Genomic DNA, 15,271 nt, shown 5'->3' with positions numbered 1-15,271 from the left:
CTGAGACACACAAATGGACACACGCACACATACACACAGTGATGACACAGACAGAGATAGCAGAGCCAAACAGAGAAACAGAAAACACTCTCAAAGTCTCACTTCAAAACAAATTACTGTCTCAACACATTTAAGAGTCAACTTTAAAATTAATTTTAAGGAAGAGAAAAGTTTCTTGCCTGCAGGGTTGCTGAGGGTGAGGGACAGACAGCTAAGGGTCTAAGAATAGCTGAGACAGGCAGAGACACAGGGACCCTGGCCCCTATAAGGCCTGTAACACGAAGCCCCAGAATGCTTCACTGCCGATTCATATCGCCAATATAGACCCCTCTTACTGCAACACATTCTCTCTCTCTCTCTCTCTCTCTCTGCTATCAGTGTATGCTGCTAGCACTCAGTTATCTGTAATAACTGTGCTGATATCATTCACCTTTCAGTCTCAGACGAGAAAGGAAACAACAAATTACCTGGCGTCTATTTCCTGAAACAAACACTCTCCAAGCTGATTAGGCTGCCAGACCGTACTATTTATTGGTGGTAATTCTGTGGTGGATATTGGTATGGGCTTTATTGTGAGCAGCAGATTGTATTGACTTTCAACCACTCATGGTAACATGTTCTTCTTATGGCTCTGGGTGACATATCTGGTCATGTATAAAGGCCATCAAACATCTGCAGAAAAACATCTATCAGTTTCTTGGTTTCCTTCAATATTATGAATTTGCCTGTTTAAAGATGCTCAAAATTAATGTTGGGCACATTCACATTACAAGGTGGACATTAACAGTTTTAAATGTTTAAATACAAAAACAACAGAAATAAGGGTTCATTTTTTTCTTATGTGCACATTGACTTTCTACTTCTAGAGATATTTTTTTTGTTTGTGCACCACTAGAAAACGCACTGATCTATACATATTTACATAGCTGAAATATCACAGAAGCTATTTTTGTTGTTCTCTCCTTTCACCCTCCACACTTGTAAACACACACGTTGAGGAAGGGCCACCAAAGCACACAGCACCTTACTAATTGAAGCATTTTCTCTTAAAAGTCTTACAAAAAGAGATTAAAATGAGCATGTAGCTTTTATACTGTGCTCCTCCACATGTCTCACTTACAGACACTTACAGGATCTTTTACTGTGTTTGGTCACTGACTAATACTAATACTGTGATGTAATGTCAAGATCCTAAATATTTTTTCTGACCCTGTGATGCTGCAGTGTAGCCACAGCTTCTGTAAGGTCTGCTGGTGGAAGGGCAAGAGGTTTCAGAAATGTCCCATCTGTCAGCAAGATACCTATCACGCTAATCCTCCAATAAACTTTGCTCTAAAGAGTTTTATTGTGCAAGCTGGTTGGGCTGATCTGTCAGGAGGAAACACAAATGTCAGACCAGTCATATCAAGTAAGTCTCTTTTAAGTATCATAAGAGTACTTTGAGTAAATTCAAATGAGATTTTCGTTTTTGCTTCAGACACTTTACAAGACGGTTAAAGACAGAGCTTTAAAAAACAAACAAACAGTTCTGTGATTCTTCCATTGAACAAATGAAGGTTTCAGGTTCAGTCAGATCCCCCTCTGTAAGCACGTGTACACATGGGCTGGATCTGCTAGCTTACACACATGCACACACTGACCTTTGTTGACCTGTCTCTCTCTCTCACACATACACACACAAACAGAGTAAGGTGGTGTGCATGTCTCCTGTACATTCCATGACTCTGAATTGAACTGGACTGTGAAAGCACTCCCATATTTAGACACAGGTTCCTGTTTTCTTCACCCTCTGGTTCACAGCATTTCAGCAAATGTATGGGTGTGTAGCAGATGCTATATAAATGAATCTCATCTGTTGGTAGCAAAGTAGGAAAATGCAAAAATGTTATCAAGTCTGTAGAATTAAAAGCTGGCAGTGCATTGGGGGACAAACCAAATGTTGCATGTTAGGGTTCCTGTTTTGTTGCCTAAAAGTCAGCGGCAGCTGAGGTCATGTTCAAATGTTACGTGCATTCTAAACTAAGAGATGGTGTAAGAAGTTAGTGTAAACAGTGTGTGTTGTGAGGGTCAGTGCTTGCACAAACACATGTAGCAGGACGCTGTGTCTTTGCTTACATCTAGTGGCTGATGAGCAAATTGCATATTGACCAGACAGTGTGTTTCGAATGGTACATGGCACACTGATGATGATGATGAATCTCTTATGTTGCGATGTATATTCATTGTTATTTGAAATTTTAAAACATAGGAGTGAAAAAACAGAGAAGCTACAGGGCTCATAAACTTCTATATTTCTGCAAAAATATGATCCAAAACTTCAGCTGAATTTCACTCAAGTCTTGACAGTAGAAAAAAAGAACCCAATCAAACAAATAAAAAAAAATATTTTACTTTGTCATTTATTTATTCAGGGAAAATCATCTAATATTACATACATATGGGTGGTAAATATATGGGAATGTTTGCTTTCAGTACTATCTATGACCCATTGTAGTTTTTCAGATAAACTGTTAATCCTTCACATATTTTGCCACACACATTTGTAACATTTGTTCATTTTATTAAATAAATAAATGACAAAACAAAATGTTTCTGTTTAATTTCTTTGATTGGGTTCAATTTTTCCGTCATCAAGACTTCAAAAATGGGCTGATGGTTTGGGTCATATTGCAGAACTGTAGAAATTGTATAAACTTTATATGTATGAGGACTGCCACTGAGGGAATCATATCACCATTAGCTGAAATTTGAGCTGACCAATCAGCATCCATTACAAGAATGCTAGCATGTAGAATAGAAATATTTGCATGTATAGAAATATTTGCACTTTTACATGCCAGATGTAAAATATATAATAAATACTATTAGCCATGGCTATAGCATATTTTAGCCATAACTAAAATAAAACAGTAAATATTGGCTTAATTGTCCCTGTTTCATAATGAATTATCTTGCTAACGCCCATAGGTGGATTAAAATCAAATTCAGGGGGCAGGCACAATTTTGAGGTGGATAGGCTCTCTGTATGACTTGTGTCTTGGGTTGTTTGTGTCCAAGCATCCCAGCCTTCTGTTTGTGCTTAGTGTAAATGACCTTTTTCGAATTGCCTCCTGTGATTTTTGACTGCTGTCAATGATTATTCCAGGTAAACCTTCTGAACTGTGATCCCTGCCTGTATGTCGTTCTTTTGGATCTCTCCCTTTGCCAGTTGTAGCATTGCATATAAGCTTTATGTACTTTACGTTTGACCCACAAACAAATGACGCAGACGGTTACGGTGGTTACGCCCCCTGTGGGAGTGCATTGGTAATAACTTTATTGCAAAAATACAGGTTCCCTTCTTTCCCCGAGCAACGACCACCCCAGAACTGACACACATAGTCTACACAAACACACACCCACAAATTTCCATCTCCCAGTGGTTAACTCTCCATCTGCTGTCTTCTCTGGCTACAAACCACCATGGCATTCATAAACACACACACATATTTCTTTACATTCATTCGCTCTCTGCCTCCTTGTTGCTCTCTTTTTATATCCCATTGGCTGAAACATAGCAGAAGATGCAGAACAGCAAAGTTCACCAGCAGCAATAAACGAGATCTCTCCTCATCCTACTTCTTCTTCTTCTTCTTTGTTGCCTCCATGTCTCTGCCAAAGTCCATGAAAGCGCTCATGGGTGGGTGTGTCAGCCTCCTGACTGTCTCTGAAACAGGACTGTGAGGGAAGGTTGATTTGCATAGCGGACTCATGCGCTACAATTGGCTACATTCTCCCACATACAGAAGCCCAAAACAAACAAACAAACAAAATGAGAACCTAAATCAAAAATAAAAGACGCTCTCTGAGTTCAGTGCCCACCTTTGGTTTAGATCAATCAGCAATTCTTGAAGAACGTGGCCAGCTGTTTTATAAGGACTTTGTTCATTTAATAAAACATTTAAATACTTTACTCAATAAAGGGGATGTGAACTGTTCATACAACTGAGGAATGGTTGACATCTCTGATCACTAAAAATATACCTGTAGTCCATACATATCTTATAAAGTAAATTGGACACCATCTCAGACTTTTTCTATTCACCTCTGAGGTCTCAAAACCTTTTTCAGTCGGAGGGGAGTAATAAGTGCCACTAAAGTTCACCTGAGGCCTTAAAGTAAAACAAATGCCACAGACTTCTCTCAGTCAAATAGCCTTCAGAAAGTGCACTTCTACGTTACCATAACCTCGCAAAGTGCACTTAAGTCATCTGTTTTCTTTGATAAAGGGTTTTCCAACCTACATTCTCATCATCCTCTCCTGCTGGCCTATTTCTGCTGCTACTGTTTCCTGTTCGGAACAAAAGGGAAAAAAACAAAAAACAAAAGCAAAGCGAGCAAGAGAGAAGGATAGAAAGTGAGACAAAAGAAGAAGCAGGAAAAAAGGAAGCGCTTTTCTTGTTTAATCTCCCGGTAGAAACGGGAGAGCTGTCATTAGGTCAGCGGGCAGTTTGGGTGGCGGGCGGGGGCGGGGGGGGGGGGGGGGGGGGGGGGGGGGTTGGGAGGGGGTGGGTAACTCCAGCTAGACACTTGTGAAGTGCACTCCACTCCTATTTGAAATGCAGAACATGAGGAAGTACCACTTTTAGTTTATCAATATTAGTTAATTATCATTATCAACATTCCATAAGGTCTTATTAATTACATGAGTTTCTCTGTACATGACTTAACATTATTAGAGAGTTCAGTCTTGTGGATTTACTGTGCACACACACAGGAAGAGAAACAAAAACTAAAAGAAAAAATATGGCAGTCCATTTGAAAACAGGCCATGTTCAGGTAAGTGTGCGTCCAACAGGAAATGCCCGTGAAGAAAGAGAAAGAGGCGTGGCTACTTGGTTAAAGTCCCCCTCGGAGCTCAGGGTCCTGTGGGCTGAGTCTGCTGAGATGACTGCACAGGGAAAACCCTCCAAAAACCCAGGGGGAGAAGAGAAACAACAGTCCCAGGAAGTAGAGGGGAAGGTTGAGGTTGTAGTTGGGGGTCAGAGTGACTGCATAGACAGAGTAGTGGGTCAAAGGGAGAGGAAGAGGGTAGGGGGGAAGGCAAAAAGGGGCTAAGCAGGGTGCTGCAGGTGCTCTACGTCAGTGCAGATGTGTGCGTGCATGTGTCTGAGGGAGGGGGTAGGAGCCGATCTGATCCTCCAAAGCCAATTCCAGGTCCGTCAAGGTGAGGCTGTCAAGGTGGACATGTTAGTGGAGCACAGCGGGACTCTGGTCAGAGGACAACTTAACCCCAGTCAGACACAACCAGAAACTCCCTGCACTGCCCGACAGCTCCTGGATGAGAAGAAAGACATTAGATATTACACTTTTTTTTGCATCTTTCCGTGAGAGCAGTGCACAGCTACCAGAGAGCAGAGACAGCTGGTGGTGTTTCCATAGCAGTAACAACAAAACACTGACGCACTCATTGCACTTGTATTGGATGTGCTTACAGATGAAGAGCAAAACTTAGCAAATTGCAATCTTCCTTTAGGATTTTTTTTAAATAAATATGACAGATTTGTAAGAGGGATAATAGTCACTTTTGGCTCTTACTACAAAGTGTACATTTCCAGGACCTGTGCAGAGTGAGACTTGGCCTACTTTTGTGCCAGATGAGTTGGGTTTGACAGAAGGTGAAATTGAAACTGAGGAAAATCTGTTTTTTTTAGTCACTGTGGGGTCATTATTTACTGCAATTTAAAGTCCTGCATCACCTGGAAACAACAAAGTCATGGCCAGAAGAAGAGACAATTGCTGTGTAGTGAAAAAGTTACATTTCTAAAACGATTTATTGATTCATTGATTTATTGTGATATTGTGAATTTTCAGTATTTACATTTTTCCAAGATTTCCAGGTTGGTAGAATAAAATGATCGAGATGATCATGACTGTTGGATAAAAGGTGAACTGGTGATTCTGCCTTCAGAGGGTTAAACGTTCATCTCAAACACTCATCTGGCACACAAAGCAGGAATACTGCTGATGCAGGTAAGGTAAAACTTCATACAAGCTCAGCGCAGTGTTTACCTGTGAAGCAGTGGAGGGAGGTGGTGATGAGGAGGTGTTGGTGATGAGGAGGATGGAGATGATGGAATAGCAACAGGGACTCAGAAGAGAGGAAGTGAGCAAGGAGAGGCACTGACATCAGCCTGCTTCACCTTTGAGAGAGACAGCAGAGGAAGAAGAGCAGAGAGCACGAGGACAGAGTGGAAAAAGAAAAGCAGCACAAAAAGGAAGAAACAAGACAAACAGCAGGGGGGAGAAGAGCACAGGGAAAAAGCAATGCATAAAGTGCAACTGCAGGCAGCTGCAGTTCAACAGCCCAGCCACAAAGGGGCAGCAGAGCATAGGATGTAGCACTTACAAAGCTGCGGGTTGCAGTGAGCCGGCTGCGGCGCGAGGTCACTACTGTGCCACTCAGGCTGCGTCCAATCCGCCTCAGGTTCTCCCCGTCGTCAGGCTCCACCCCAAAACGCAGATCCTGCAACATCATTGGCTGCGGAGAAAAAAAATGACTTGTCAGAGGCTGGAAAAATGATCCATGTGAAGGGAATTCTGGCAAACAGACCTTGTTGAGGTAGGTGGGGGTGCTGGTGCAGTCCGCCCCATACACACTCCTCTCCATGTCTGCATTGGGGGTCTTGGAGCGAGCCTGTCCTCCAACCCTGGATATGAGCCTCTCTGATGGGCTGCAGCCTGAAAAAAACAACAGGTTCAATCCTCATCCCAATGCTGTGGATGGAAATGATAATATAATGTACCTTTTTGGACTGGTGAGAAATTCAAAATGGTACATGTAAGCAACTAGAACAGAATACTTTTGTGACTTAAATATAAATACAAAATATAAATTTTGCTTCTTATTACATGCTCACACATCTACTGTGTAATTTTCAGTCAGTAACTTTTTGTGGTATTCAGATGAATAACAGCTGTCCTTATTCAAGGAGGTCTATGGAACATGCTAGTGGAGGGCGTGCCTTCGTCCAGCATGTAAAGACTGCTAGATTCAAAATCCACAAGAGAGCTGGTTCTCTCCCTGGAACATTTCTATGCAGTTGTCAAAAACTAACTGCAACAGACCAAGGTGTCAACTTGCTGGATCCTGTAACCTCCCTGACCTGGTAATAGTGATAGAGAATCTGTGTTTTTTTGAAGGGGACCCTGACAGAGTTCTGGAACAGTTTAAAACTGCAGATGAGAGTTGTATCCACCAACCAAAGAAAATAAACATCTAAACAGTGGAAACAGTCTGCAAATCAGTAAGGTCTGCATCAAGGCTCACACTACAGGAGCCGCTGATCTCTGAGACAGCTATGGGGGAAAAACATCAAGATTCAGCCAGAGGAGTGCTGTTCCACCAGGACAGTGCTACAGACCATACATCCACAGTGGTGATGGCTTCCATAGTCCAACACCCACCATCTTCACCAAAAGGAAGGTGGAGTTTGGTGGCTGCTATTTTCAACCCCAGTGTATATGAAGTAGAAACCTTTGCTCTCTAAACAAAAGTTTGTAAATATAGGAAAATGAATGACTTGTGTGTTTGTGTGTGTGTACCTGTCTTTCCAGCCAGCAGACTGGCCTGGTAAAGGGAGTCCAACTCAGACAGCTCAGCCTCTTCACGGTCACCTAGGGGGTCACTGTGTCGGCCAGGGGCATGCTGGGAATTGTAGCTCTGGCTGGACGTCTGCGGCCTGATGGGAACGCAGCAGTCTGGGGGCGTCTCATACGGCGTCACAACGGCATCGGGTCGGTCCAAACTCCAGGAGGACCAATGACGTGTGCTGCCATCTGAGGTGGCTTCGTACCTTGGCCAATGCTGGGTGGTGTCGGTGGGGGAGTGGGGCCGGGGTGGCTGCCAGAGCGGCATGAGAGGTTTTCTTTGCCCAGAAGTTTCCAGAGGGGACAAGGGTGGAGGAGTGGAGGAGGCAGGAGAAGGGTATGTGTGCGTAGGTTCAAGGTGCGTGGAGCGTGAGGTGTGTGTGGTGTGTGTATCCCAGAGACGCAGAGGAAGCGAGGGCAGAGAGATGGCTAAGTGCTTCCCCAAAGGTCTAACACTCACCCCTCCTGCCTGCAGCAGCTCACAGAGCCTCACCCCCATCCCCTCCCTCCCATCCTCTCCTTCCTCCCCTCTTCTCCCTGCACATCTACCCTCCTCCTCCTCCCCTTGGGTGAAAGGGGCACATGGGTGAGCGATGCTGAGTGTGAGCGGGGGTCGAGGTGGAGGGGGCCGATAGGGTGGTGGGGGTGGGTCCTGGCCCAGAGCAGCGTCCTGGTTGGGCGTTGCCTGGTCCTCTTCCTCCTCCTGATTGGGCGTCAAAAGTACTTGGACCGGGCCAGGCTGTTCACTGGAGGACACAGGCGAGGGAGGGTGTCAGTCAGGACAAAAAAAAGGAAAACACAGAGCTGCTCTGACGTCAGGTGAGTTACTGCAAAGAGGGAAGGTCACAACAGCATACCAGAATAAACACACACACTCAGAACAAACAGCGATGCAGCCTTGTGCGAGCATCACTGTGTGTATATGGAATGCCACAGCCATGCTGTTTATGAGGCAGGCACAAGCTGAGCTGCATCGACCAACAGATCCCAAAGTTGATCACAAAAACGTGTCAACAATCAGCACTGACAATAACGGTAGAGCCTCTCTATCACTTTATTGATCTGCATGCACTCATGTAGTGTATGTATAACAGTGGGTGCCTCACTGCAGATACATTGTCAGTGTGTGAACAGCAAGTCTGTAAATTTGTGTCTACATTTCCCCATCCCCCACATTAACTCTCCTGTCTCTGTCAGCCTTAGTAATTACCCAGCAGGCTTTGCAGCAGTGAGCTATAAATCAGAGGCTTATGTTGATCAATAGATGAGAGGAGGAAGGTAATAAAAGAGGCTGAGCTTCACCTCCACCTCCTCTTTCTCTCCCTCCAGTCCTGCTTGTTGAATTTTTTCAGTTTCTACCCAGTTTAAGTTCTAATAAAACTAGAAATTGAAATCAATACTGACATGCGTATGTTAGCACATCCAATCATTGGTTCTGCCAGTAATTACCATCAAGTTAGACTGCTTACAAATCCAACAGGAGAAGGTTTTAGTGTAATTTGTAATTTTACTGACTGAGCCAATTTGTCAACTGCATTAAAAGGAACAGCTAGTCTACTGTCTCATGTCACTTTCATCCCAAGTGGATACAAGTATAAAAAGCTACAGTTCTCCAAACTAGAGGCTGGCTCTAAAAATGAGTTTTGTTGTCTATAGATGATTTCCCTCTTCATGAAATAAGTATGTTTTCTCCATCTCTTTGCTCAAATTTGGGGAAAAAAAGATTGCTGTGATGCAATCAGCACTAACATGCAGTGTTTAAGGGGTGAAAACCAGCTTCTGTCCTGCACACCCAAATCCGATGCTAAACTGGTACCTATAGTGTTAAAATGCAGTGCTCAGTGATTATAATAATAATAATAATTATAATAATTATAATAATAATTATTATTATTAATAATAATTATAATAATAATAATAATAATTATTATTATTATTATTATTATCAATATATATTATTATTATAAGTGCACTTCATAAACCTGTTTTAAACATTTAACTTTGTCAACATTAAATTTTACTTCTCTTCACACAGCTAAATAAACAGGACACTAACACGGCAGCAAAGAGCGAGACAACAATCCACAGCACAGGATCGGTGACTGAAATCACACAGCAGCACACAGGACAGAGACACAGGCACGGACTGCAGGTGGACAGCAGCACACAGAGAGCACAGCCTGGACAGGTGCACACAGCTACACAGAGCAGCACAACAACAATGAAGGGAAGCGATGAAGTAGAGAGCAGCTCTGTCTCTCTTTTGATTCTCAACGGCAACACAGAGGCCAGCGAAGCAGGGTTTGTTTTTACTGCACTGCAACAAACACACAAACACATACAGGAGTGAGGAGTTTCCGTGATGTGTGTCACATACAGACACAAATACAGCAGGAGTGCAGTGCTAGAGGGGTTCTGGAAGTTGTGCCAGCCAGAGCTGAAGACACACACACACAAGGGTGTTTAGGCGTTTTAAGACAGCCAGCACCCAGAGAACACACACACAGAGGTGTCCTGAGGTGGGTTTGAGGACAGCCTGAGCCTAGGACACACACGAAGTGAGGAAGGGGACAAGGAGGTGATTTGGAGACGGGCACCGCTGTGGACACATAAAAGGGAAGGGGGTTACAGTGATGGTACCTGCGAGGACCCTGCAGACGGGTGCTTCCTGTGTCCCGTTCCATTTCTTGTTCCTGCCCGCGTTTGATTGGGCCCCCAGTGCTCCTCATGCACGCAGCTACAGCCAATCCGCTATGAGCGTTAGCCTCATGCAGGGGTCTGAGCACAGCTGAGGATGTTAACAACAGAGCGGAGAGATAAAAAGGAGAGAAAAGACAGAAAGATATAACGACAGAGTGGCAGCGAAAAAGAGTAAGAGAACGTAATGGGAAAGAAAACACGAGACAGAAGGAGAGTGAAAGACAAAATATGTGGCTGAAAAACAGGTGAGATAACAGGAGAAAAGAGAAGCAGAGCAGAAGGAGTGGTTATGAGGGTTTATGAGGTGGGCATGCATTACGCTCCTCAACTGTAAGTCCATATGTTTTGTCTATGTATATACGTAGAGTTGCAGAGTGGGGCAAATTGTCTGCGTAGACACTTTTAAAGCCACTAAAATGAAAACTTTAGGACACACTACAAATGATGCTTAACTTGAGATATTGCCTTTTAAGTTCTGCAGCATCAAACTTCCAAAATATGTTCATTTTTAGTAAAAAAAATATAGATAATTTACTGACACATCAGCCTGTGATTTTAGATTTGTCACAAAATTTGAATGTTTGTGTACATATCTGACAAGCAAAATTTTTCAGGTGCAAGATTTTAAAAGCGTGTCTTTCCACTTTGCAACTCTACTGTAAATGCATCCTTAATAAGTCGAAAAGTTAACATTAGATAGGTGAGGAGCAAAACTGAGGCTACATTTAAGGAGTCGCTTTCTGTCGTGTGTAGCCTTTGTGTACCCTGGATGGTGTTAGTTGGTTATAACAAAAAGAAGCATACAGTAAGAGGACAACAAAAGAGCAGCCATCACCCATGTTGGCTGGAGTTTATAGAGTAATAAAGACAAAATAAAGAAGGTTGATGGCAGCTCTGTTGTTGCTGTTTGGCTGTAACGTCCTCTGAAACACTGAGGCAGACTGTTCGAATTGATACGGATGTGGGAACCTAAAATCTGTTACATAATCACTCTGATAGTGATGCCATCTGCTCGTTCACAAGTCATCCTTTCACTTCATCAAGGTTGAGTGTACTCACAGGGGCGTGCGTGTGTGTCACGTACATGAGGCTGAACACACTGAAGCACACAGTGGGACAGACAGGACACAACATCATAATCCCTGATTTAGTTAACGCTGAGTTGGAGGGGGAAACCTGCACACCTGCAGTTTATACAAACCTCTCTTACACACAGACACACACACATATTCTGGGTATATAAATGGACATAAACACAGACAGAAATATGGCCTCAGTCAATTCATGATCTGTCAGTTACTTCTATTTTTTTGCAAAAGTATAATATAATGACCATTTGCTCCTATTAGATAAAAAACTTCACAGCACAGAGTGCAGAAAAACATGTTTGTGGTAATCAAGAAGACACTTTTTAAGTTAAAATATAAAGCCAAGTGAACTGGCAGGAGATGCAATTCCTCAATTCACCACTTGAGGCTTCAAACTGTGAGGACCCCCAACTTTACAGCAGAAATAAACAACTTTACAAATTTACAACCTGCCACAAAAAGTCTTAAAGACTCCAAAACACACAACACACTTAGACGAAGACGCACATATAATACACACAGGATTATTTACACACACTAAGAACTCTCTGGACAGATTCCAGGACATCAAGGCAGCCCTGAACTTAGAATAGGTTTGTGGTAATTGGAATTACCTATAGTTTCCCACTTTCTGTTGGTCAGTGAATGTTTCACAAGAGTGTTTCCGTGTTAGCAAAAAACTGACAAGGGACAGGGAGGCAGGATTTACTCTGCTCTGTTCAGCTACACTGAACACAGCTGAAACTGTTACACACACACACACAGGCACACACACACATTTATTCCGACATAAACCACACTGAACTAAATGACAAATAAAAAAAATACCAACAGAGGGAAACAGATGGAGTGACAGACTAACAGATGGGAACGAGGACAAAGACGAGGTCAGACAGAAGCACTGTGACTGCTAAACTAGACAACAGGTGATGGTGTGACCTTAAAGCTGCACCTGCAAGATTTTAACATAAAAACACACTGTTCTTTTTAAGTGGGTAAAGAAACTGATGCAGCTTCAAATCAAATCACACACTTTTACATACATAATACTCACAGGAGGATGTTCAAGTGTAATGACAGACAAAAACATAAAGAAAGCCACAACTACATACCACTATAGGTGAGACAGAAAATATGTTTTCTTTTATTTAGCTTTTAAAAGGGCCATATGTGAAAAAATTCTTTGCAATTTTGATTTTGGTTTTTTGTTCTGCTTTCTTATGAAGTTGTGAAAAATGTGGAAGATATTTACAGTATTTATACTGCATCATCATGCAGACCCTCCCCTAATTCATTTAACTTTCATGCATACATACATATTCTCTCCCCACTTTTACTCTCTGTTTTCTTTCTGTCCCTGTGTCCTCCATACCCTGGTGTTGGAGCTTGTCCAGGTCCATGAATTTGCTGGGTTTGGGGTTGAAACCCATGGCTGCCTCGCGCTCCGCCTCCTTCCGCTTTAGCTGCTCCTGCTGGCGGGCTCTCCTCACCACCTCCTCCTGCAGCTCGTCAAGCTCACTGCGCCCTGAGCCTTACAAAAACACAGACAGCAATGGAAGATGTAATGATTACATACAAGCTACAGTGGATATATCAATTACATACTTGCGTTGGTGCCACCGGCCCAGCTAGGTGGGGGCAGCTCCTGCAGGATGGCACTGCTGCTCTTTGACTTGGGCACTGAACGCCATGAAGGTCCTGACATTAGCGTCCTTTTCTGTTGCCCCACCTCCCTGAAGAGACAGAGGAGGAACAGAAAAATTTAAAAAAAGGGCACAAAAAGTTGGTAAATCAACAAAAAAATGTTGTCTCGGTTATGAACAGTGACCAAAAACAATGAGCAGGAAACACGATGAACAGCAGAACCTGAGTATTCCCCACCTGTCGGGGCTGCTGCTGTTCCTCTCACTGCTCTCGTAGCCACTTTCCATCCTCTGGATCAGACGTGGCTGATGCTCCACCCCTCTCAGAGGTGGAGGGGCAGGTGGACCCATCGTCCGCCCGCTGCCCAGAGACCTGGGCTGCCCTACCAGCCCAAACCCTGCCTCCAACTCTACGATCTCCCTCCCTTCCACTTCCTGTAGCCCCAACTGAGGAACAGTTCCCACCGAGGGGAGGGAGTCCTGGGACTCAGGAGGGAGAGGGGGGCCTGGCAGAGTGTTGTATCCCACAGAGGAGCCTCTCTGTCGTGTGAAGATGCTGTCGATATTCAGGGCTTCTCTTCTGGGCCTCCAGGTTGGCCTGTAACGGCCTCCAGAGGAACTAGAGGACCAGGCAGGCAGATGTGGATGATAAAACATTTGAAAAGTGCTGTAAGATAATTAAACATGGCGTGTATGTGAATTTATAGGATGTCTACAGCTAGTGTGCTACTGTGGTACCTGGACTTGCTCTCACTGCTGGTGCTTTCATCCTCCCAGTGGGGCCCCCCAACCCCACCCTCACAGCCCCCCACTCCTGAGGAAGATGAGGAGGACAGGGGACGAGAGGAAGAGGATGAAGATGTGAGAGGCCTGCGGGAGGAGAGAAGGAAGACGGCTGTCTCCTTGTACTCCGGCAGTGGAGGAGAGGGATGGCAAGGAGGACCCTCCACTGCTGACTCTGAGCATGGGAGAGGAGGGGAAAGGAAGAGAAGGTAAATCCAATAACGTTTTTATTTATCCCACAGGGGACAATTATGTAGGCAGCAGTGCAAATAAACGTGAGAATAACCACTAACGAGGCACGGATTCTGCAGTGATGAAGCACGGCGAATGAAGACTCGCTTCATTTCCACTTAAAGCTGTTTACTTTTAACTGTATCAAAAACAAATAATGCAGTGCTCTTCTTGAAAAGCCTGCAGTCACGCGGAGCTGTTGTTTTAGTCTCTTCACTGAAGCTGCTCTCTGTGAGATAACCTCTGGACTTGTAGTATTACCTCCAGTGTCAGCACCAAGTGGTGGTGTGCTGATGTCGTAATTACAGACCACCGTGGTCTGGGAATCACTGGAGAGGTGGCTGCCTGTGGACTGGTGGAGGGATCTGCTGCGAGACGCACGGTGGCTCGAGCTGTCTGTTGATGAGTCGGTGCGTGTGTCACTGGATATGGATGGCTCCCGACCTGAGCAGGAAAAAGAGAGGCGACCTTTGAGGTAATCCTGTGTGTGCATATGTTTACAGTCAAAATGAGTTCAGGCTCTGCAGTGTACGGAAACAGAAAAGGATTACAGGGTTGAAGGTTGAAGCTTTAAAGCTGTAACCTCGAACGCCCCCGGATGATAAAGTCAAAGTAATCTGATCTGATCTGTAGCAGAGTGTATCATCTTTGCTGTACCAGAGTCTTCACTGTCGTAACCGGCCTTGCTGCTGCAGTGCTGGAGCTCCAGCTGCGGATTGGAGCTGGTACAGGGGTTGGGGCTATCCTGCAGTATCACCGGCGTCCCACGGGGGTCAGCGTAGAGCAGCAGCAGGGGCTGATAGTGGCCTTTGATACAGCGAGACACTACGTCCTTCCACTTCGGGCCAATCTAGAGGTGCAGCAAGGGGAACACACACACACCAACATACATATAAGCACACACACACAGACAGAGAAACTAAATCTATAACATTACGCATATTCCACCAAAAAGTAGAAGGTCAAACACACTGCTGTATTTGCTGCTGCTGTGTGTCCTTATTGGTATCATATTATCACACTTTATCACTAGCTTAAAATCTAATATGGTAGGTACTGATGATGTCAAGGACATGTAGATTCACATTAAGAGCACAAGAGGAGATTTAGCATTTAGATTTAAGCACTACAAATACAGGGATTAAACCCTAAACACATAATCAATGCTGCAAAAGACCTGACCGTGCAGACACACGG

At 44.0% G+C, this 15,271-nt stretch overlaps 1 protein-coding gene across 4 annotated transcripts in view; it reads right to left on the bottom strand.

Annotated features, from left to right (window-relative positions):
- Positions 1 to 3,277: 3,277 nt before the first annotated feature.
- The window catches only part of usp54b (ubiquitin specific peptidase 54b), a 40,108-nt gene continuing 28,114 nt past the window's right edge, over positions 3,278 to 15,271 (bottom strand). For 2 of the 4 annotated variants that reach the window (XM_028430811.1, XM_028430812.1), the window contains exons 10-19: positions 14,732 to 14,924; positions 14,336 to 14,518; positions 13,799 to 14,018; positions 13,299 to 13,679; positions 13,023 to 13,150; positions 12,790 to 12,948; positions 10,270 to 10,417; positions 7,585 to 8,375; positions 6,593 to 6,720; positions 6,077 to 6,520 (exon numbers count right to left, since the gene is read on the bottom strand). In XM_028430811.1, the coding sequence (XP_028286612.1) occupies positions 6,179 to 6,520; positions 6,593 to 6,720; positions 7,585 to 8,375; positions 10,270 to 10,417; positions 12,790 to 12,948; positions 13,023 to 13,150; positions 13,299 to 13,679; positions 13,799 to 14,018; positions 14,336 to 14,518; positions 14,732 to 14,924 (2,673 nt within the window). In that variant the 3' untranslated portion in view covers positions 6,077 to 6,178. Of the gene's footprint in view, positions 5,317 to 6,051; positions 6,521 to 6,592; positions 6,721 to 7,584; positions 8,376 to 10,269; positions 10,418 to 12,789; positions 12,949 to 13,022; positions 13,151 to 13,298; positions 13,680 to 13,798; positions 14,019 to 14,335; positions 14,519 to 14,731; positions 14,925 to 15,271 lie in introns of those variants that run through there. The other 2 variants (XR_003672219.1, XM_028430813.1) reach the window with 2 other exon arrangements.

This window comes from Parambassis ranga, chromosome 19 (genome assembly GCF_900634625.1).
Source record: "Parambassis ranga chromosome 19, fParRan2.1, whole genome shotgun sequence".
Lineage (NCBI taxonomy): Eukaryota > Metazoa > Chordata > Actinopteri > Ambassidae > Parambassis > Parambassis ranga.
Note: the sequence above shows the minus strand (reverse complement) of the source record. Positions and strands in the feature narration are given on the sequence as shown.